A 24,420-nucleotide genomic window follows, 5' to 3' on the forward strand; every position below is an offset into this window, starting at 1 on the left:
ATATTTGGACCACCTTTTAAAACCCAAAGGAACCTGAAGTGGAGAGAGAAGGTAACAGCTAACATCATGGCCATATAACAAAGACTTTCAAGTTGTCTTGGAGGTTAGCCAACTCTATTAATATTAGCTCATAAGCAACAATGCAAGTACATACTTAGAGTGATTTGCATCCCCAATCTCCCATCTTTGAAATCGGTTTCTCTGCTGAAACAGCTTAAAACAAAGCAGGACGGTGCTATGTGTCCTAAGACTGACCTAAAGCAATGCTCCCAAGTGGGTTTTTTAAGGCTTGTTGGTGTGGGCAGGAATATGGGGGGCTGAGCTTCTTTTGTGACCCACTTCATAAAGCAGTCAGGCCCCTTCCATAAACTGGCATTATTATTCTGTGTTTCAGTTAAATTTAACAAGCTTCCCAAATATTTAAGTAATTACACGATTTCAGCAACAACAAAAAATCATGCATCAGAATTCGCAGTGCTTTTTTTCAGGAAATGCAATCCATAGTTATTTTTTTGATCTAAACAGTCTTGATACTGGGTCACAAATCTGTGCAGACAGAAAATATACGAGCTGGGTTTGAAGTGTGGTGTATAGACTAGAGTGCTATCAAATACACCTGCCTTCAATGAACCCAGCCCAATCACAGCCACTGGCTCACAGCAGTTGTGAAACAAACCCACTCACACATAAGTGGCCATTTCCCACAGCAAATGTGGAGGTGAGTTAATATGCAGGTGATACCAGTCTATCATCTTACACAGCTGATTACAAATCTTGCAGCCAACATTTTGATATCACTGGTATAAAGAAATGGAAAACGCTGACCCCAATACTACAAACTGGTCATTATCTGTGAGATTATACTTCTCTCCTTGCTGTCCTTTCTTGACATAGAAATCCTACACATCCAGAGATTAATATCCAGAAAAGTTTAAGATGGAAAGATTTAATAAAGCCCATTTACATGTCTACTTTCTAAGTTCATTTTCTGGGTTGGTTTTTTTGGGGGGGTGGTTTTTCCCATCAAACCTGAAAAAAATCTGCTTGATTGAAACAACAATGTCTTTCCCCACGCCCTCTGAATGCCTCAAAAGCTACTCCTTAAGTTCAATTTAGCACACAGAGCTTTCTAGATCTTGATCGCAAGCAGATATGTTGAAGCCAGTTTTAATACACGGGGCACCAAAGCTGGTGGACTGGAAGACGCTTATGATGTTCAGCTTTTCCTTTTATCCTGCTTATTGCTACCTGTATCACATCTTTCCAGAGGAGAACCACGGGAACTCAGGAGACAGGAACCCAAGTACTACAATGCTGCAGCTACTGCCAGAACCAAGGAAGAGCTCCCATCTCACAGCCCTGAGCAGCAAACCATGGACGGCCAGTTTCACTACCAGGACTCAGCCAATGTACACAAAGGAAAGCCAGGCCAAGCTGTCTGCCAGTGGCTCATCAAGTATGTATGCATGTTCAATTTTTATTTATACAGCGCCAAGTCACTATAACAGTCACTTCAAGGTGCTTTATATAATAAGAAATTTTTTTGGTAATATGAACTAATATTAGCAGAGTTAGCTAACCTCTGACCTGCTACAAAAATACCCTGTGTTGTAAGGCCATGTTTCAGTACTTCTCCCAGAAGTACTTTCCAGACTAGAAAAGGAGGTCTATCCCTGTTTCCAATTATACCACTGTTTGTTTTGTTTTGTTTTTCCCCAAATGGCGACACTTAGTGGCAAATTTTAAAGCGTGCCACCAGAATAAAACCTTAAAGCTCAGCAGTTTACTTTTGTATTTTCTGATCTAAAGTCACTCACGTCAACACATATCAGTAACCATGCTGACCCATGTGGACCATATAGACTTGTGTTTACTTGGCCTCTGTCTTCCTTTCCACAGACTTGTGGAGTTCTGGCAGCAGCCTTGAAGGTAATCTCCCCCTAGCATACCTCACTATATGGGCTGAGAGAGCTCTTGATTAGGAGATGAGGAACAACATCTTTGAGACTGCTGAACTGTTTCCAGCTCTGTGGAAAGGAAGGAGGATGGCAACAAAAATGCCACTTTGCATGGTCTACAGAGGACAAGCACTACATATGAGCCCTAGCTTAGCCCTAACCCTAACTTAAAAGTTCTTGTCCATCACTTTAATCTGAAATGTTACTATGACCCACAGGAGGTGAAAGGCCTGACCAACAAACAGGTGAATTCGTGCTCAATTTTGGGTCAGTCTGACTCATTGAGTGAAACTGTTTCCAGCTCTGTCACAGAGGAGAAACAAGTTTTTACTGTCCCAAGTGTGGTGGCCTGAAGGAGGAGAAAAGGAAAGGGTAACTAAATGGTACTGATGCCACCTGGGCGTGCAGTTACACCTCAGGAAATGTTACATTAGCCAGTGCAAAGGTTTTCCAGTTACAAAGGCACACAGACTCTGACAAGGCAGACGTGTGGCAAATTAATTTTGAAAAGTTTATTAAATTAACTGAGAATATAGAACTGTGGGGAAATATAAAAAAATAAAACACAGCAAATTAAATGGCGGGACTTGCAATACCACCAGACCTTTCAATTTAAACTCTTAATTACCACACATTGCTTAAAAGAACAAGATTTGTGGCCACTAGCTGCTTTCTTTGAAATAGCAGCTCAAAACTGTTTATTAATTTGGCCACTTTGGCACTCCTTCCTCTAGGTTGCTTCCCCAAGGGCTACCACCAGTTACTCACCCGTGACTCGCACAACCACCTAAATGGTTGTCTAAACATCTCCCAGTGTTTACACACGCATGGATAAGAGGGAACCTCACCAAACATCAGAGCTATTGTAAATGATGCCAGCTAGTAACAATGACTGGACTGAGTGTGTCAGATTTTCTGTGGATTTTATCTGACAGCCATTTTAATGTTCTGTTGATGTTGACTTAACAGAGACTGTCTTTAACTATTTTATCACCACAGTAAAATGAAGTACTGCCTTTCTTTTTTTTTTTTTTGGTGCATGCGTGGGTTGTTTTATTTTTTTTATTTTTTATTTTTTAAGTCGCCACTTAGGTGAGCTATTAGATGGAAATGTTGCATGTTTTTGATGTGCAGTGTCCAGAGGGGAGGCTGCAGATAAACCTCATCAAAAATGGTCTTGGTGGTTGTAAAGAAGGGGAAATGGGAAGAAAAGGCAGAGGTAGGCCAAATTACACCAGAACCAGACTGAAACTCAGTAGCCACAAGTTTAAAATCCACATGTGAATTTTTGTTTCAAATTATCAATGTGCAGAGGTGGTCAGGAGAGCAGTCCAACAGTGAGTGTCCACAGCCATCTGTAAAACATGATGGAGACTCTATCAAGTTTGGGGCTGAATTTCAGTCAGTGGTGTTGGAGTTAAGCTCAAACACACTGTCAATGCAGTAGAAGCAGTCATGGATTGGTATTCAGAGTCCTGACCTCAATGTTACTGAAGCAGCGTGGGATCATCTTGACAGTGAACAGAACAAAGAGCAGTCAACATCCAAAGAGCTTTGAATGTCCTTCAGGAAGCCTGGAGAACTATTCCTGAAGGCTACTTCCAAGGCGCCTTGGAGAGGACGTTGGGTCTTGCTTGATTACTGAATGATGAAATATAATATTTGATTTTCATAGATTTCCAGTAGACTGTATTTTTATTCCATGAACATTAAGTTTTAGGGTCACCTGAAACTGGTTTGTCAGGCCACATCACACATGGCACTGATCATGGATGGTATCGAAACTTGACTGTGCGCTGAGGTGGCAACCCCTAACCCTACGCAAGTAAATTAAAATAAATGTGTTGGGAAAAATGTACTTCTAAAAGTAGTTTTATTGCACCGTGTTCATGTACTCATGAGCTGCTGTAACATGAAACAAATGGCTGAATTGCCATCTCAGCATGCAGTCAAATTAGGTAAAGTCTTGCTAATGACTTACTAATTTTATTCAGGTGTGTTGCAGCAGGGACACATGGAAAGGTTTCAGGACATCGGCCCTTGAGGATGGGAGTTTGACACCTGTGATTTATAGCGTTTATACTGGGGGGGTAGAACTCAGCCGGGGGAGTGCAGGTGCCCACATGTTGTATTTCTATACTTCAGAATCTAGCTAGTGCTACAGAAGATAAGGAAACATGAAGGGAGTGACATTTTAAGTGTCAGATAATTTCATATTCAAAGGCTGTGCCTTTGCTGATGTCTGAGCTGACAATGCTTTTGTGTCATTTGTCGCACAGTGTGTTGCAAGCTGAGGTCCAGCTGTTATGTTTCAGATGTAAAGGTAGATTTGAAGTGCTCAGTGATGCTTGATAAACTGCAAACTTAAAGCTTAAATATGATGTCATAGTTTTAATCACATATTGGGTCTACGTTCATGATTTGCACTTCAGTTCCATCCTGCAGGACATTGGCTGGAGCTGAAGTGAAGGCTGATGGGATGATGCCCTGATCCAGTTCATGTGTGATGAGAAACAGTTCAAGTGAACTAAGTGAAGTATTGACTCATTTTTATTTTTATTTTTTTTTTTCCCTGTTCTTTTTCTCATTTATCTGCTCACTGAGTTTTCTTGCCATGAGAACGAAAATGATCTGTTGTTGCCAGTGTTGGGAAGGTTACTTTTAAAATGTATTCCACTACAGAATACCGAATACATGCCCTAAAATGTATTCTGTAACGTATTCCGTTACGTTACTCAATGAGAGTAACGTATTCTGAATACTTTGGAATACTTAATATATTATCATGCTGTTTACAACTACATGAATGTCCTATTGCTGTGATTTATTACTGTTACTGAAGGTACGTAGTACGAAACGTAGTAAAGGGACCTCTGGCTAATACGTCCGGTTCCCTGTCGGGCTGGTAGCCGAAAACTAGCTTTACTTTGTTGTCTGGGTCAACTTTGCTTGCGGGAGACAGAGAGAGGCGTTGAAAGGCTGCTCCAACGGAACTTATTTTTTCCGGAGGAAAACACGAACACAGTGTACAGTTGAGTCTTAATAGCTTACTTACAAATGGGCTCCTCAGGCACTCTTCTTGGCTGCAGGGGTTATTATTATATTTACATGCTTCCAGCTCCCGTTTTTGCTCCGTGACAGCTCGGACTTTTCCTTTCTCTCCCTCCCTCGCTCACAGAGACACATAATGGGTATGGCAGCCCATTCTCGCTGCAGCACGGACTACACTGCCCATCAGGCTACATGCTTTAGAGCTATGCCTGTAGCATTCTGCCTTTTTTAGCTTAGCACAACAACAACAACAAAAAGCGCTCTCTCACCCAGGAAACACGCAGAGAGAGAGCGCGTCACCCTGTAACCATGGCAACCGTAACGCTGCCGCCTGGAACAACAGAATGTAGCTGTCAAACAAACCCAAACAATCCTGACCCGCGACAATATGAAACAGGAAAGTACCGCCGTGTATTCCATTTATTTCAACAAAGTAACTGTATTCTGAATACCACCTTTTTAAACGGTAACTGTAACGGAATACAGTTACTCATATTTTGTATTCTGAATACGTAACGGCGGTACATGTATTCCGTTACTCCCCAACACTGGTTGTTGCTGTGACTTCAACTACACACACTTCTTGTTTGTTTGACCACTAGGTGGCACTGTTGTCTATGTACATGAAGAGTTTCTGGAATCTTTTGAGTTCAATGGTTAATCATCTGCCTCCATCTAACCCTTTGTGAAAACACAAAACTTCTGCATGTCCTCCTTTACTACATCCATGAACCTCCTCTCTGGTTTTCCTTCTTTCTGTCCTGATTGGCAGCCCCACTTTTTTTTTTTTTTTTTTTTTTTTTTTTTTTAAATGTACAGTGTGGTGTTCTTGCAGGTTTATACAATTTTTATTATTTTATTTTGCCTGTTAAATATGTGAATGAGAATGCTAATTGTTCGGTTTTGTGTGTGTGCAGTGAGGACGTTGCTGTGACTTTGACTACACACACTTGTTATATAATGTTGGACCAGTAGGTGTCACTGTTGTCCATGTACATGGAGTGTTTCTGGCGTCTGGAGAAAATCAGAAAAATTAATGAACTTTTTAACACTTTATTAAAAAATATTATAGTATTTCATTCTGCCAAAGTCCTTTTTTTTTTTTTTTTTTTTTTTTTTTTTTGTTTTGGAAGAAAAATCATTGGTGATTCATGCATGTCTGACTTCAAAACAGACGTGCATGTGTGATTGTGTCATCTGGAGCAGGGATGGCTCAGTAGGTAGAGTGGTTGCCCCATGATTCACTGGGTGAATGGGTTAAATGCAGATGAGTAATTTCCCCACGGGGATCAATAAAGTATACATTATTGTTATTACACAATTCCTCTAATTCATCCACCCTTTTTCCTCCTCAAGTTTGCCTCCATGTGTTGGTTGTAGAATTTCTTCGAGTGGGGGCTGGCTCTCACTTGTATTCTAGAAACATTAAAAAAAACAAAACGTTTGTTTGGATAGTACTGCCATCTTTACCACCTCTTTCATTTTGGATGGGTCATGGTAAATCTTATCAAGAGCATTCTCAGCCCATGTGGTGAGGTCTACCAGGGGAAGACTCCCTTTAAGGCTGCTGCCAGGATTCTAAGACTAAAAGGCAAAACTGGTTTAAGTATCTCTGCTGAAGCAGGTAGTTTGTTGCAGAGGCTGCAGAGCTTCTGTTTAAACCAGGGGTGTCCAAAGTCCGGCCCGCGGTCCAATTGCGGCCCGCGGTCCATTTTTAATTGGCCCTCAAGTAATTTTATAAATAGAATAGAAAATGGCCCGCACTTCAACTTTTGCTTGAGTTTATTGCACTTCTTAGTTTTAACACCAGGGGGAGCTACTGTTGATCAAGGCAGTTGCTCCACCAAAAAGGACAATCACAGAAGAAATTTACCCCCAAGTTACTAAACATGGCAGAACCAAAGAAGCGAAAGGTAGAAAGTGAGTGCAGAAAATTTCAGACACGGTGGGAGAGTGAATATTTCTTCAAAGAATTAAAGGGGACGTGTGTCTGTTTGATCTGCACTGAAACTGTGGCAGTTATGAAAGAGTATAATGTACGACGTCATTATGAAACCAAACATCAGGCCTATGCATCCTACACTGGTGCTGAGCGAGAGCAGAAATTAAAGCAAAGGGTAGCTATCCTGCGGGGTCAGCAACAGTATTTTTTTTCGTGCTCAAATTGTCCAGGAAAAGGCTCCAATAGCAGCTATGAGGTCGCCCAACTCATCGCAAGACATGGCAAGCCTTTTTCAGATGGAGACCTCATAAAACACGGCCTCGTTAAAGTCACCGAAATAACGTGCCCGGAAAAAGTGCAGGACTTCAACAACGTCAGCATGTCCGGAAATCCAGTTGTGCGACGCACTGAAAACTGTCAGCCAACATTAAACTGCAGCTGTCTGATAAAGCTGTGCTTTTGATTTTTACTCCCATCGCATGCGATCCGAGCACTGATGCCACAGACGCCGCACAGTTGCTAATTTTTTGCGGGGAGTGGACGAGAGCACGAGCGCTTTAGGTGAGTAAAAATATATTCCACAGTACACGTGTGTTAATAAGCATGCATGTGCAGGTACACATGCTTCAAATATCAATAATGCGCATCAATTCTGTCACTACCCTGCTTTTGCGCACCACTTTCTTATATGCGTTTTTCTTGTTAACACACAGAGTACACACCGCTGTGCGCAGCACACGCAAAGTCAGCTGATCTCATCTGATGCAGATCTGCTCCTTGATCAAGTGACATTTGTCCGGATTTTTGGCACGAGTGGCGTACGATCAGCACCGCGGCTGGATGGCCCGATTTACATACCCAGCGCAGCTGATACTCACCAGAATAATTTACTAAAATTATATGCACTCCTGTTATTAAGTCCAGTTCAGTCTGTTAATGTTGATAACGGTTTCAAACGAACGTTAACAGGTGTGTTGCTAAGCCTAATAACTTAAATAACAAGCTTGAAATGTACCCGTCCCATTTTCCCCTTTATTGTTTTTTCTCTGTGCTGTAAATCTTCTAAGAAGAAATCTGCTGCTGTTCTGAGAATGAGCTACCAAAGCTTTTTCTGAATAAATCAATAAAGACCCATTTATGGAGAGCTGTGATGAAGGCAGTTTTGTCTTTAATTATATTCAACAATATAACACATTTGACCACTTTTAAATGATTTTTCTAACTTTAATAAGCTACAGTTAAGGTTATATACCTAATTTCTAGTAAGTGGCCCCGCCCCTCCTATATTTGTATGTATGTGGCCCTCAGTGAAAAAAGTTTGGACACCCCTGGTTTAAACTATCATGTTTTGCAACATAACCAACCATGCTGATGTCAGCTCAGTGTGAGTGGAAGACATGGGCATGATAATCAGTGATGTATTCATAAACTGCAAAAGGATGTACCTGTTCCAATTCACTTCCTTGTAAACCTCCCTCACCCCAACTCTCTGCTCCCATCCAAATTCACTGGTCATAGAGCACTTTTGGTGAGGTGAGGACATGCTTTTCCTTATGAGGTGTTAACAAACAGCCTCAGCCGTGGAAGCAGTGTCTGGTGGGAGAGCCCACACCAGAAATATCTATGCTGGGTGGAATAGTGAAATGCCCGGCTAATTCAGGACAGACAAAGCAGAGCCACAGGGGAAAATTTTTCACCATACCCATTTATTAATCCAACTGAGAAAAAGTAGATCTAAAGAAAACTAGGTGCTAACTTTAACCAACATGTGACTTAAATTATGACACTGCAATCAAAGCAGATTAAAGAAAAGAAAAACAAAAAAACAAGTTGGGTTAAGCACAAACAGGCCCACCAATCAATACTAACAAGGCTGGAGCTGTCACAGTAGGGACAGAGAAATCTGTGGAATAATGTTTGCCATTGTACTCTGGATGTGTTGCCAGACCCATAAGACAGTTCTACACGGTGTTACTGCTCACAGAATGGGTCATGGAGCACCACAACACAGGATTCAGTCTGGTTCACTTGGGCAAGATTCCCATTTGTCCATTCCTCATAACTGGAGGGTGTGCACTTGTCAGGCTGAGGCGCTGATTAACAATATATATATCAGAGCAACAATGAGGACATTGATTTTTTTCTGTGGTGCACACAGGTAAGTCAGTCTGTCACACCTTACTGCTCTGTTGTCCTAAAGATGACTAAACTTTTAGGAATAAACTTTTAAATTTAAGTATATGAAAATCTGGTGGCACAAAAGTCAAATTTTTGTAGCGGTTGTGTTGTGAAGCTTTGGGCAATTAATTATGGTTATTTTTTAATTAAAATAATCTTCGTAAAAATTGCATGTTAACTAGCTTGTATGGTGGGTCCTGCAGTTTTTCATGTATTCCTGCTTCCAGCTAATTTTGATTTTTTTGAATTAACCTTTTGGTGATATGTTTTAGAGAACAAAGACCAAACGACTCAATTTATTAAAATGAGAGGAGAAAATGATAACCTCTTCACTGGGGTGAAGAATTTGGCCACTGTGGCATGGAGGTACAAGAATAAATCAATTTACACATCATATGCATACGTTCATACGAGTACAGTTTTATTAACACTCATACTGTACAGAACCTGTGATGTCCTGATTCCTCTTGTGTTCTGCTGTGAAAACTTTTGGATTTGGAGATCAACACTTCTCTCTTATTTTTTTGTGTGTGATCAGGACAATTGTGGAGAAGATGGGCCTGCAGGGGAAGGTCACCCTCTTGCAGGCCAGAAAGAAATGGGATAACTAAAAAAAAAGGAGGGGGGGGGGAAACGAGGGACGAAAAAACCCCAAAGAGCAACAATATATAAGAAAATGGTGTTAACTAAAGTGTGTTAAAAAGTTATTTTGGCTAGTTAAAATCGAAACATGGTTGTGTGATATTTGCTTAAATGTGTTCCAATTTTGGAAAATGTACGATGATTCAGCTCATAAATCATGACACACTACATTAATTATTTGACTCAGTGCTGCTCATTTATTGACTCGATTATTCATTCCTGCAGCTCCTCTTTTCTTTTTTTTCTTTTTCTTTTCTTTACTATTTTCTGCAGCATTAATCTCTTGGTTTGTAAAAATGTTGCATTTTACTGTTATATTTATATGTTCTTTATAGATTTTAATGACCAATTTATCACCATCCTCTAATAACTACCCTTTTGAAGTAGCTGACACTCATAGGGATCATTTTGTGCCAAATAAGAGTTACTTGGCCCAGAAAACACACATATTTACGTGAGCAAATACCCAACATGATGCAACTTGCAATGGTGACTTATGCTATCAATCTAACCTGTTCTGGAGCAGGTTGTGTTCCAGATTAGAGACCAGCAGTTATAAAATCACTATGTACTAACTAATCAGTTATCCAGAAAATAGCGCCACCATTCGTGGAACTTCCCTCTGAGGGATCTGTTGTCTTTCACTGATGAGTATCAAAAAAGAAGCAACGATTCTAAAACAAACCCATTTTTGATCATTTTTTCCCCTGTTGGCTGTAATTTTTTAAGTTATTTTGTTATTTAAACATTAACATATGATCCTTAAATGGACACCTATTTGTACTTTTTGACCTTATATCAAATATGCACACAGTCTAAAGCCTATCACCGGAGCCGCATCACTGGAGCCACAGCACCAATCTATCTGTCCATCTCCTGCTCCCCTCTCCCCTCACTCGTGAACAAGACCCCAAGATACTTAAACTCCTTAACATGGGGCAGAAACTCGTCCCAGAACCAGAGTGGGCACTCCTGCATTTTCTGACTGAGCACCATGGCCTAAGACTTGGAGGTGCTGATTCTAATTCCTGATGCGTCACACTTGGTTGTGAACCGCTCCATTGTGAGCTGCAAATGAAAAGATTGTGCCACAGAAAGACTAGAAAAAATAATTTAGACTATATGACCAAAAACACAAACACAAATGTTAGTTAAAAAAAAAGGGCTGCAAGGTGTTGCCTCAGCAGATGGATCTGCGTATTTGATTTGGGACTGGTTTAATGGTAGAACAGCAGTAATCTTTAGCCACAGATTCACATTTCCGCGATTGAGTATTTTCAGCAATAAGTCAGTGTGTGTTTAAATTTACATTGAATTAATTTCCTTATTTCTTTAAAGGTGAAAGTGCATGTTAATGAATACATCAGTGTAAATATGCCAGTTAGCCAAAAGGCTACCCTTCATCTGTCGCCCCTGGCAGGTCAGACAAAATCTATAAACACGAAATTTAACACACCATCAGACAATGTAGAACGATCTAGTCCAGACCACAAAAACATAAAATTACAACATGAAATGTCATAGTACATAAAACAATAAATATAAAACATACAACAATAAAGATAACACATATTAATATAAAATTAATAATCACTAATCAAATTCCTCTTTAGCCATTGTTTGAGATGAGTTTTAAATGTGTTGAAGGTAGTACATTCTCTTATTACAGCTGGAATATCACTCCAAATCTCACTACCTGTAACTGATAATAACTGTTTGCTGAGTGTTATGTCTAAAAGGTACTGCACAATCGCCTCTAGTAGAGGATCAGGTTTGTTTTCCACTGATAATGGATTTTAACATGACTGACCAATGATTGTGGAGCACGTCCATGTTGGATCTTATAAATACAACGAGCAAACTTCAATGTTTTAAAATGTTCAAAACTTAAGATATTATATTTCTGAAGTATGACGGAAGGAAAACGTTACATTATTTCATAGTTTAAAAAAATCCAATTTCATATGATCAAATTTATGTCAAAAAATCAAAATTTTATTCCCTCCTATGTCATGTGTGAGTACTGTACTGTAAATGTCATGTATATCAGATGATACTGATAACCTATTGCTAATTGCAATAACTATGCAGAGGTCTCTAGGCCTCGACTTTTATGGAGCATGTGAAGTTTGGGGCAGAGTGGACAAAGAAAAGTTTCTCAGCAGGTTCAACAGATTGCTACAACACAGACCGATGAAGTATTGCACTCACTCATCCAATGTGGCAAACATGTAACATACACCCTAAGACTGATCCTGCTTTTTACTCCTTTGTTATGATTTAATCTGATATTCTGTAGCCTTGGAGACAGTTTGCATAGATTAGAATGTTAGATTCCTGTGATGTCATCAATGCCCATGTTTTGTTTTAATGTCTTGTGATAGTTCTAACTGCATACAAAGTCAGAGTTCAAGTGAGTTTAGTACAAAGAGTACAATTTTGAACCAGTTTCTGACATGTCGTTAAAATCTCAGCCAACCTTTACCACACCACGTGCTGTGGGTGTGCGTAAATATCTAGGTGAGTAAAGTCTCCTTTACCTGTTAAATTCATCTTAATTTGGGGCTTTTCCTTCGGGTGTTTTGATTCAGTAGTAACCAAGTGATCTTTGTACAAACTGCAGACCGCCACACTGAGCCCTGGTTCCTCAGGATAGAGGACAGGACGTCAGATGGGCGAATCAAGAGCTCCAAACGAAAAGATTGTGCCACAGAAAGACTGGAAAAAGCTTCCAAAAGAAGCAAGGACAGCAAAAGTCCAACCCCAGGCCTCAGCCATCTTGTCTTGGAGAAGTGTAAGTGAGACATTCAGAGAGATTCTTTTGTTTTCTAGTTATTGATCATCTGTAGGCCTGTGTGGAGTTCAGAGGTCTAATTGGTTTTTGTTTTTGCAGCTGCTTTCAGAAAGAAGAGCAGCAAACGAAAGTCAAGCAGCGATGGAACAAAACAACCACGCAGTAAAAAGAGCAAGACATCAAGCTCACAGGAGGAGGCCAGCTGCTCCGTCTATGAGACAGATGCACCTTTGCCCAGCACATACAAAAGTCACAGTATAGGTAAGAAGTACACACCACACCTGCAGTGATAGAGCCTCTTTCCCAAGCTCTCAGAGTTTAGCTGGTATCCATCTGCTAATCACCAGGAAGCTTCTAACAAAGCCTGTATGAATGTGTACATTGAGGCAATGACAGCTTTCCTACATACAACTAATCACAACCCCTGTGTTTGTTTTGTCAATCTGTAGAGGACTTTGAAGAAAAATACAAAGAGCAGGATAAGCTGGGTGAAGGAGGCTTTGGGACTGTCTTCTTTGGAAAACGCAGAGAAGACAATTTCCCAGTATGGCTTCTTATGTGTGCACTTTACAATTCTTCTAGTTCCTCCTGTTCTCTTTTTTCTAAAACACATTTTCTCTGTAATGCAGGTGGTGATTAAGCATGTTGCTCATGTTTTAGTCAGCTACCAACCAGTGGTAAGAAATGTTTGTCTTTTTCTGTTGTTTTCCCCCAACGTGTACCTCAAACAGCCTAATGTTTGAACACTGACCTTGATGTTCTGTTTCTCAAGCTTCTTAATGGTAAAATGACCAAGATTCCCAAGGAGGTGGCATTGCTAATAAAAGTGGGGGCAGGACCAGAGGCTACAAGCAGCAATGTGACGCCCGTTTTAATCGACTGGTATGACTTGGAAGACGAACTCATTATGGTCTTTGAAAGGCCAAAAGAAAACATAGACTTGGAAGCCTACCTGGCAAACAGAAGAACCTTTGTGCACGAGAGGGAGGTTAAGGTCAGCGAGTGGCAAGATAACATATATGGCAATCCTTAATGGATAATGTAAATCTGATTATTTGAACGTATTTTTCATTTGTCTGTCAGGTCATAATGAGACAGCTGGTACATGCAGCCGCTGAAATGCAATCCAAGGGTGTCTTCCATCGAGACATTAAGCCAGACAATATTGTGTTTGACACATCGCCTGATCATTCAGCATTTCAATGTGTCAGAGTCATTGATTTTGGCATTGGAGTCACTTTTAGACCAGAAGCAGTCACACGAAGAAATGGTAGGTCGTCAGCCTCACTGTTTAAATGTCCTTGCCTGCCCACACGCTTAGTGCCCACACGCTTAGTGCCCACACACTTAGTGTACACATGAATTCCTTACCATGAAAAATTTCTCTCTGGATTTTAGGGACCAAATCACCTGCTCCAAACTGGCAGGACTTTAATGCCACCACAGCAGATTGCGTCACAGTTTTGCAGCTGGGTATGGTGATGGATTGGCTGGTACGTCACATCATCCCTGATGACAACAACACATCTGAGATGCGCACTGACATTTCAGAGGGTAAGCTGAATGTTAATTCTTTAACCTGTCGCATTACGAGGCTTGAAAATTCTGTTTTCTGTGTTATCTGTCTTTATCTGTATCGCTAATGCACACGCAGACTTATATAAACACCAACGTGATAAACTCGAACCCCACTTTTGTATTTCTGAACAGATTGCAAGTGTTTTCTGTTGGGTTGTTACTGTCAGAGCCATGAAGACCGCCTCACCCTAGAGGAAGTTCAGAATCATCCCTGGCTCAAATGATGTATTGATGCCAAGCAAAACAGTGTTACAGAGCAGAATCTCTAACAGAGAAGTATTCGGTCACATTCAAAAGCTATGGCACATAGCTGTCCATGTTTTTATCATTTCTATCATTTTTACAGGGCCCGCCCCTCTGGAAGCACCCCACAAGAGCAAGTGGACCATGAGATCACAGTGGAACTTCCACCCGGTCTTTAGTCTTGTTGCCATTGTATTTTCCATACATTTCCCACCCACCCCCAGCAATCCGTGGAAAGGGGATCTCTCTCTGAATTGCCTTTCCCGAGGTTTCTTCTCAAGTTTTTGAGGAGTTTTTCCTCGTCTTCTTAGAGAGCTTGTGCTGGGTTAAAAACTGTTGCTACTATCAGCCTGAGTTATGAATACAGTTGTGGCCTAATGTTTTGTCAGTGGTACAAAGTTTGCTTTTGCGCACTTTGCCACTTCAGTCTGTATTTAGAGCCACAACTGTATACACAACAGACCGAACATGCTCAGCTTTGCCAAAGCTAGCAGGAATTGGAGTTTAATTTGATCAATTAATTATTTATGAATCAATTTAACAAACAAATGGGCAAATGTAAAGAAATGTATCAATCAGGGAATTAGTAGCAACATTAATTGAACAATCTAAATTTATTGGTTAATTATTAAATGAATCTGGATAACTCATCCTGCATCTCCTGTGTGTTTATGTCACTGATATTGATTTATTAATGATTATTTGTTTGTACTAATGCATCATAATTTCCTTGAAAGTTAAAGGGTCTGGATTTCATTTTTTTGTTTTTTTGGGGTTTTTTTTGCCTGTCCCGTTTGGTTCTTTTGCCATCAGAATTATTGTCTAAAGGCGAAGAAAGATGCCCAACGGATTTACTTTACCAAATTGACCATCCCAGCCTTGCTGTAATGGTCCATTTGATTCACCTTTTATTGTTTATTTTATTTTCACTTGCTGAATACGGGACAGACTTGACTGGAGGAAAGAAAGGGAGAAAGAAAGAGGAAAGAAAAACACAGCTGAGAAGAGGGACGGGGAAAAAGGGCAAAAACAAAAACCGACAGAATAAGCAGACAAAAAATACATATATCGATCACCTGGATCACCTGTTGAGAAAGAAAGAAGAAAGCAAGCAGAAGAAAACGAGAGTAATAAACATCATCACAATGATATATGGGAATATGACAGTAAATACTAAATATTAAACATTATTGTGCAGCACGTGAGATCGACAGCGCACAGTGTGCTTTGAGGTAGGAGCCAAAAAGGGTGTAGTTTGTGTGTGTGATCATCCGTGTGTACACCTGTGAGCATGGACGCGCTTGTTTTTTTTAAAAGGTTCCTTCATGTAATGATCTGCTAGAGGGTGTGGGGGCCACTGCCCCGTCCTCCAGGGCATGAAGCAGGTATGGAGGAGATCAAAACTCCAGACATCCAGAGGCCCCAGAACACAAGAGACCAAGGAAGACCAACAGAGGGCAGCCAGCGCCACTATCCCAGAAAGAGCTGAGGAGAGTCCCAGATGAGGGGTCACTCAGTAGCCGCGGAGCAGAAGCCAGGGGGGGTTGCAGTGACGTGCCCGTGAGCTCCGCCGGCATCCAGCTGTGCCTGAGTGACCGAGCCCCGGGCCGAGAGGCCGAGGGTACCCCACCCCCGAAGTGGCCCGAGCGAGCCCCAGGCTCCAGGCCCCGATAAGCAGCCACCAAGGAGTGAGCTGGTGTGTGCCTGGGCGCCCATCCCCGGACACAAAGAACCACCAACGCACCGATGTCTGAGGCGCGCGCCACCGGCAGGGGAAGTGGTGGGGGAGATAGGCCTCCAAACCTTGGAGGGCCTGAGATGTCCTCAGAGAGGTGGCGTCTGATACCCAACCTGACATATAGACACAGACATACAGGCACACACAGATACAAACATCCATTCCCACCCTCATGATCTTATAAGCAATTACTCCACACTCAACCAACGTGAAGACAGACATAAAGAGACGCTGTACACACAATCACACTCCCCAAGCGTACTCTAAGAACCGGGTCTAGGTACCCTTGCCCCTGGAGGGGGAAACTGCACCCAGACCCAGGTAGTGTTACCCTTTTCCCTGCAGTGGGGAGAAGCAGACCGCCCCGTTCATGATTTGCACTTCAGTTCCATCCTGCAGGACATTGGCTGGAGCTGAAGTGAAGGCTGATGGGATGATGCCCTGATCCAGTTCATGTGTGATGAGAAACAGTTCAAGTGAACTAAGTGAAGTATTGACTCATTTTTTTTTTTCCTGTTCTTTTTCTCATTTATCTGCCCACTGAGTTTTCTTGCCATGAGGACGAAAATGATCTGTTGCTGTGACTTCAACTACACACACTTCTTGTTTAATGTTTGACCACTAGGTGGCACTGTTTATGTAAATGAAGTGTTTCTGGAATCTTTTCAGTTCAATGGTTAATCATCTGCCTCCATCTAACCCCATCCCTAGTGTCCCCCTTTCACACAAAACCTCTGCATGTCCTCCTTTACTACATCCATGAACCTCCTCTCTGGTTTTCCTTCTGTCCTGATTGGCGGCCCCACTCTTTAAAAAAAAAAAGATATTTGATGTACAGTGTGTTCTTCCTGCAGGTTTATACAATTTTTATTTTTATTATTTTATTTTGCCTGTTAAATATGTGAATGAGAATGCTAATTGTTCAAGTGTAGCTTTGATTTTGTGTGTATATGTGTGTGTGCAGTGAGGACGTTGCTGTGACTTTGACTACACACACTTGTTATATAATGTTGGACCAGTAGGTGTCACTGTTGTCCATGTACATGGAGTGTTTCTGGCGTCTGGAGAAAATCAGAAAAATTAATGAACTTTTTAACACTTTATTAAAAAATATTATAGATTTTCACAGACTCAAATGCATGAAGCAGTATTTCATTCTACCAAAGTCCTCATTTTTTTTGGAAGAAAAATCATTGGTGATTCATGCATGTCTGACTTCAAAACAGACGTGCATGTGTGATTGTGTCATCTGGGGCAGGGATGGCTCAGTAGGTGGAGTGGTTGCCCCATGATTCACTGGGTGAATGGGTTAAATGCAGATGAGTAATTTCCCCACGGGGATCAATAAAGTATACATTATTGTTATTACACAATTCCTCTAATTCATCCACCCTTTTTCCTCAAGTTTGCCTCCATGTGCTGGTTGTAGAATTTCTTCGAGTGGGGGCTGGCTCTCACTTGTATTCTAGAAACATTAAAAAAAATAAAAACTTTTGTTTGTTTGGATAGTACTGCCATCTTTACCACCTCTTTCATTTTGGATGGGTCATGGTAAATCTTATCAAGAGCATTCTCAGCCCATGTAGTGAGGTCTACCAGGGGAAGACTCCCTTTAAGGCTGCTGCCAGGATTCTAAGACTAAAAGGCAAAACTGGTTTAAGTATCTCTGCTGGAGCAGGTAGTTTGTTGCAGAGGCTGCAGAGCTTCTGTTTAAACTATCATGTTTTGCAACATAACCAACCATGCTGATGTCAGCTCAGTGTGAGTGGAAGACATGGGCATGATAATCAGTGATGTATTCATAAACTGCAAAAGGATGTACCTGTTCCAATTCACTTCCTTGTAAACCTCCCTCACCCCAACTCTCTGCTCCCATCCAAATTCACTAGTCATAGAGCACTTTTGGTGAGGTGAGGACATGCTTTTCCTTATGAGGTGTTAACAGCATCAGCCGTGGAAGCAGTGTCTGGTGGGAGAGCCCACACCAGAAACATCTATGCTGGGTGGAATAGTGAAATGCCCGGCTAATTCAGGACAGACAAAGCAGAGCCACAGGGGAAAATTTTTCACCATACCCATTTATTAATCCAACTGAGAAAAAGTAGATCTAAAGAAAACTAGGTGCTAACTTTAACCAACATGTGACTTAAATTATGACACTGCAATCAAAGCAGATTAAAGAAAAGAAAAAAAAAAAACAAGTTGGGTTAAGCACAAACAGGCCCACCAATCAATACTAACAAGGCTGGAGCTGTCACAGTAGGGACAGAGAAATCTGTGGAATAATGTTTGCCATTGTACTCTGGATGTGTTGCCAGACCCATAAGACAGTTCTACACGGTGTTACTACTCACAGAATGGGTCATGGAGCACCACAACACAGGATTCAGTCTGGTTCACTTGGGCAAGATTCCCATTTGTCCATTCTTCATAACTGGAGGGTGTGCACTTGTCAGGCTGAGGCGCTGATTAACAATATATATATCAGAGCAACAATGAGGACATTGATTTTTTTCTGTGGTGCACACAGGTAAGTCAGTCTGTCACACCTTACTGCTCTGTTGTCCTAAAGATGACCAATGGCTGGAGCTCAAAGTGCAAGTAAAAAATCTACACTCCACCGTCACAACTGAAGCAACAACACAGAGGTGAGTCTTTGCTCCCCAACCTTGTGTTCAGTGGAGCAGAGCGCTTTAATTGTCAGGTGGAGGTAAAACCTGCAGACCGTGGCTTTGTCCAAATTCAGGGGTAGCATGCTTTGAAGGCCGCATTTGTAGGCAATTATGTCACAGTGACGCGACGAAGGCTGTCCAAATTCGAAGAGTCCTCCAAATGAGGCGACAAATGCGTCTTTTTTTCCCCAGATTTGGAAGATGGGTCGGATATATCCTTTGTGGCCCACCATATCCCAGGATTCATTGTGGGTGATACAGGAGAATTTTTCTCATAACAATCGCAGACGAAGTGGGAGTTAATGTGGGAGAGGAATACACTTTTAAATTTAAATATATGAAAATCTGGTGGCACAAAAGTCAAATTTTTGTAGCGGTTGTGTTGTGAAGCTTTGGGCAATTAATTATGGTTATTTTTTAATTAAAATAATCTTCGTAAAAATTACACATTAACTAGCTTGTATGGTGGGTCCTGCAGTTTTTCATGTATTCCTGCTTACAGCTAATTTTGATTTTTTTGAATTAACCTTTTGGTGATATGTTTTAGAGAACAAAGACCAAACAACTCAATTTATTAAAATGAGAGGAGAAAATGATAACCTCTTCACTGGGGTGAAGAATTCGGCCACTGTGGCATGGAGGTACAAGAATAAATCAATTTACACATGATATTCATACGTTCATATGAGTACAGTTTTATTAACACTCATACTGTACAGAACCTGTGATGTCCTGATTCCTCTTGTGTTCTGCTGTGAAAACTTTTGGATTTGGAGATCAACACTTCTCTCTTATTTTTTTGTGTGTGATCAGGACAATTGTGGAGAAGATGGGCCTGCAGGGGAAGGTCACCCTCTTGCAGGCCAGAAAGAAATGGGATAACTAAAAAAAAAAAAAAAGGTGGGGGGGGGGGGAACCCCAAACATTAACAATATATAAGAAAATGGTGTTAACTAAACTGTGTTAAAAAGTTATTTTGGCTAGTTAAAATCGAAACATGGTTGTGTGATATTTGCTTAAATGTGTTCCGATTCTGGAAAATGTACGATGATTCAGCTCATAAATCATGACACACTACATTAATTATGTGACTCAGTGCTGCTCATTTATTGACTCGATTATTCATTCCTGCAGCTCCTCTTTTCTGACGGCTCCACTCAGGCTTTGCTGGCCACCACCGTGCTTGTGGCAAAGCATCTGGTTGCTGTTGGGTCATGAGAATCCGTGGCATTGTGAGGAATAACCAGGCACCAAGATAATCACAGAGCCAGTTAATTTCCACCATATCACCTCAGATTTCTTAAAATGAAGTATACAAAGTTTGAGGTACGGTTTATTCTTTGAAGTGTTTCTTGGACAATCTTTGAGGGCCATTTGAAAGCTCCAGATTCTTTAGATTAACTGTCTCATACTTTGATTGTGAATATAGAGGATTGTAGCTCAAGGTAACATGGAAAGATGGAAAGATAGAGGTCTAAAGACTCATTTCAATGTTCAGCCTCTGACAAAAGGTTTGGAGACATGTACAAGGTTCAATTTTGAAGGTGTGGGACTAGCATTTTATTTACAGCTTCTAATACACAAGACAGATAATATTCAGTGTTAGGGTTCAGAAATTGAAGGAGGAATACAAAATAATGACCACTAATCTGGCCGGGTGAAGTTAGACGAAGATTTAATGACACGTGCGGAGAGATCTAACCCTGTTCGCAGACAGCATCAGATCTCTATCTCCAAAACTTCAGAACACAGTTTTATACATCGGGGTATTAGAACGCCCCCTCTTGCGTAAATTACATGGATACGTCAACTCAAAACCACAAATGTTCTGTTTGACAACTTGTGACACGGTTTTAAAAAGAACATCACGTCTTCGCCTCCATGCAGATGTTTTCCCCCACAGCTCGTCTCACCGCTGTCGCTTATCGCTGGAATCAGCAGATCGGTTTCCTGAAACAGCTCGGTCGCGTACGCCGGCACTCTTGCAGTTATAGCAGAATTAAATCTGAACTCTTTACCACAAAATGAGCCTACTACTATGTGTATGTACTGTATGTGTGTGGTTATGTCATAACCGCAACTGCACTTTGTCTCACCTCTCACCTTCTCCCCAGACAAAGGCCAGCACATCCACAACTGAAACTGATGTGTAATATATTGAATAAATGTCTTACTTAAATGGTACTACTTAAAACTTAATCAAAGAATGTAAACAAATAAGAGATCATAAAAATAACCTGATAAGCGTGTGTTGCGATCCTTCCAAAGCTCCAGTCAAACTCACAGTAGATTGGCTGATCATAACGCCAACCAAAAGTTTTTTGACCCTCACTTGACCAAGGAGCGACAGCTCTTTCATAAGCACAAAATGCAATTGTGTATAGATGATTATAATCATTTTCATAACAGAAGTTCCAAAGGTTTCAAAGGTTGCCAATATGTTTGCTCCTCCTAATATAGTCTAAAAGCAACCCCAAGCAAAACAGATTAAACTTTCCCCTATAAATGATCCCTCTAACTAAGTGTGTGAGTGAGTGTGAGTGTGAGTGTGAGTGTGAGTGTGTGTGTGTGAGTGTGTGAGAGTGAGTGTGAGTGTGAGTGTGTGTGTGTGTGTGTGTGTGTGTGTGTGTGTGTGTGTGCGCGCGCTAACCACAATCGCACCCCATTTCACCTCGCCGACTAGCTCCTGGCCTCTCACCAGACAGAGAGACAGAAGCCACTCTCGTGTATGTAATAACCGAACCGAACCTATGCATGTGTACTCTACTGAATAAATGTTTTAATCAAGAACCTCTACTAAAAGCTTAATCAAAAGATATAAAAGTATAAAAGATAATAGCATCATCGAAACTGCTCCTCAGACTAACTTTCACTCAGACTCTGGTTTCGGTTTCACTTCCTGCAAAGCATGCAACTTCAAAAACATGTAACTTCCTGTCTTATTTTGGCACAGAGTTACTCTGCGTTAGGCCTTTTCTTTCACCATGCAGTCTGCATATAAACATTTAAGATTATAAATTCAACTCAACAGTTTAAAGTGGTTATAACTGCACCTGTAATAAAAGCTTAATTGGGTGCCAATATGTTTAAACATCTAAATGCAATATCACTATTAATAAATGCGTCAATGCAAATGCTTGTTATATGATTATGATGCACTAGCAATAACAAAATAATGAAACTAGAAATAGTAAAATGAAATAATAAAAATGGCAGAAAAATAACACCTCATTTCCTTACATCAGTCTAAATCATGCACATGGCATTACAATTACAACATATGGGAAAAAAAAAAAAAACGACAGATGGGTATAGCTTCAACAGGCTGTTGGCAAGACTCTCCACTTGCTCCTTCAAAACGTGCATTGTAAATCCTGGGGCGTTTTACATTGATACCAGTGTTGAAAGAGCAGAGGTAGAATTTGTGCTGGCGGCCGTTGCCTGGTGGCATTGATCAGCCAAACATCTGGGATTAGGTCCAGGCACAACATTGCCCACAGCAGGACAGTGGGTCAAAGTCAAATTTACTGAGGATAAAACACAGAAAACATGAAAGAGATTTTCACTCCCCTGCTTTTTATAGCAGATAACCTTAAAAAATATTCTGCAGTATATCAAAAACAGAAGAAAATCATAAACCAACATATGAACATTACCTGATGTTGCTGAAGTGAAGCAGAGCAAAGTTACAGAGGTTTTATTAGAGGTACAGCTAAGCATTTTGCAATTTGGTATAGTTTTTAAAAGTTTACATTTGTTTGGTGTTGAACAGCAGAAATGAGGCTCTCTTGTCAGAGGTCATTTTTTGGGGGTGACCCCCCCCCCCTGCCGGGGGAAAAAAACAAAACAAAACAAAACAAAAAAAAAAACAGCAGGCGATGGTGCTGTAAACAACAGTAGACCGGTGTGTAATAAGCAAGCGAATAATGCAGAAAACTGAGATTTGAGTTGTTTTTCTTTTCTTGAAGTACACTGAGAGAGAGAGAGAGAGCTGTGCAGGAAGTGTGGTAGAAGCAAAACAGCAAAAGTAAGAGGGAATTAATGAGGATGTTTATCAAATGTGAAGCACAATTTTGATCATTTTGCTGCTGGTTCAGTGACTTTTGGTTGAAGAGTGAAAAAACTGCACCATCAGAATCTGAAATGTCGGCGTTTAGCTCCGACAGCGGTTCTGTGTATGTGCTGTAATTCCATTCTTTGTTTACATCTTTATGTGGAATCCATTGACCAGGGGCCCGTTCTTCGTACCTCGCTTACTACATCCAAGATCAAATGACACATCCAAGATCAAATCATCGCGCTAACTTTGAGCTCGCTAATCCGGTTCTCCGAACACACCTGTTGTTGACGATTAGTATAGCTGGATGAAGTAATCTGAGATCACTGGGTGGCTTAAAAGGGGTTACGCATCGATAGTAGAAACATTGATCGGCAACCCTGTGATTGGTCGGCGAAGATGTCGAAGGAGCAGTATTTCACGGCAGCAGACCAAGAACTCTTGATTGAGGGATATCAGGAGTTTCAGAGTTTAATTAAAACGCAGGGGAACACTGCAAAGGCTGCAAAAGCAAGGAGAGAGGGCTGGCAGAAAGTTGCTGACAAATCAAACTCGTAAGTGATCCATGATATCACATTATATCATGTGATATTATATTATACCACATTATATTATATTACATCATATCCTCTTTCACATTAGAGCCACAACAGGACCCACTAGAACATGGGAAAAAGTAAAAGTGAAATATAAGAATATTCCACAGAATGGTAATATTTATCACTTATATTGCTTTTAGTCTATGACAAGAGACCCTGGAATAATCTGTTTGTTTGTTTATAACAGCAACCAAGAAAAGGGTAGAGCAAATAAAGACAGGTGGTGGTCCTGCACCCCTCGTCACACCCCTTTTGTACTGTGACATTTATTGACATTGTGGGTTTTTGTGTGTAGTTTGACATAACACTCCATCACTTTTACCTGTTCCCATGCAAGGGGTGACTGAAGCATGCACAGTAAGTCGGGAGTAAGTATATACAGTACAGTAAGTGTATATATATATATATATATCTATCTCTATGGCGGTGGGATGTCCCTCGGCTCCGTGCCCGCTCAGGCTGGATCCAGATGGGTGCTGCGTGTGGAGTTGGAACCAGTTGCTATAAGGACTTTGGGCCGTCCACCTTCGTGATATGCGCAATCCGATACTAAGGGTGATGAGTGGGCCGGGTAACGCCCATGTCGACGACAGACGTTAAACACCTCGGAACGGGTCGGGTTGGCACCCGTGTTCTGCGAGGAGAAGAGACCTGTCAACGACCCACGGTGCCATTATATATATATATATATATATATATATATATATATATATATATATATATATATATATATATATATGAATGAGAGAGAGAGAGAGAGAGAGAGAGAGAGAGAGAGAGAGAGAATAATACCCTCACGGGAGAATCGATATCTCTCTATGAGCACACCGTCGCGCTGAGCTAAAGGATCCTGTCTATCCCGCAATATACGCTAAATTCTGTAAACTCTCCTTATCAATCTTGCACCTTCCTTGCTCGCGTACAAACGGACAGGACATGGCTGCGACAGACTTCCCAAATCCACCTTC

General features: G+C 41.0%; 1 protein-coding gene and 1 long non-coding RNA gene across 2 annotated transcripts; both read left to right on the forward strand.

The window, feature by feature from the left end:
* Positions 1 to 278: 278 nt before the first annotated feature.
* On the forward strand, positions 279 to 6,266 carry LOC116333210. The gene is made up of 3 exons (XR_005614293.1): positions 279 to 1,456; positions 1,900 to 4,489; positions 5,927 to 6,266. It is a non-coding gene; the product is annotated as an uncharacterized LOC116333210 (long non-coding RNA).
* Positions 6,267 to 11,919: 5,653 nt separating this feature from the next.
* On the forward strand, positions 11,920 to 14,981 carry LOC116325243 (serine/threonine-protein kinase pim-2-like). The gene is made up of 9 exons (XM_039617687.1): positions 11,920 to 12,291; positions 12,395 to 12,565; positions 12,665 to 12,826; positions 13,015 to 13,109; positions 13,195 to 13,242; positions 13,338 to 13,559; positions 13,649 to 13,835; positions 13,964 to 14,119; positions 14,276 to 14,981. The coding sequence occupies exons 1-9, from the start codon at positions 12,228 to 12,230 to the stop codon at positions 14,365 to 14,367; spliced, it is 1,197 nt and encodes a 398-aa protein (XP_039473621.1). The 5' UTR covers positions 11,920 to 12,227; the 3' UTR covers positions 14,368 to 14,981.
* Positions 14,982 to 24,420: the final 9,439 nt, after the last annotated feature.

The sequence above is a fragment of the Oreochromis aureus genome, linkage group 9 (genome assembly GCF_013358895.1).
Source record: "Oreochromis aureus strain Israel breed Guangdong linkage group 9, ZZ_aureus, whole genome shotgun sequence".
In the NCBI taxonomy this organism is placed as follows: Eukaryota; Metazoa; Chordata; class Actinopteri; order Cichliformes; family Cichlidae; genus Oreochromis; species Oreochromis aureus.

Coding starts and splice junctions, on each gene's coding strand:
- LOC116325243 (XM_039617687.1), top strand. CDS start 12,228: ATGTCGTTAAAATCTCAGCCAACCTTTACCACACCACGTGCTGTGGGT. Junction 12,566..12,664: donor CCATCTTGTCTTGGAGAAGT/GTAAGTGAGACA, acceptor TTGTTTTTGCAG/CTGCTTTCAGAAAGAAGAGC. Junction 13,243..13,337: donor TAGTCAGCTACCAACCAGTG/GTAAGAAATGTT, acceptor CTGTTTCTCAAG/CTTCTTAATGGTAAAATGAC.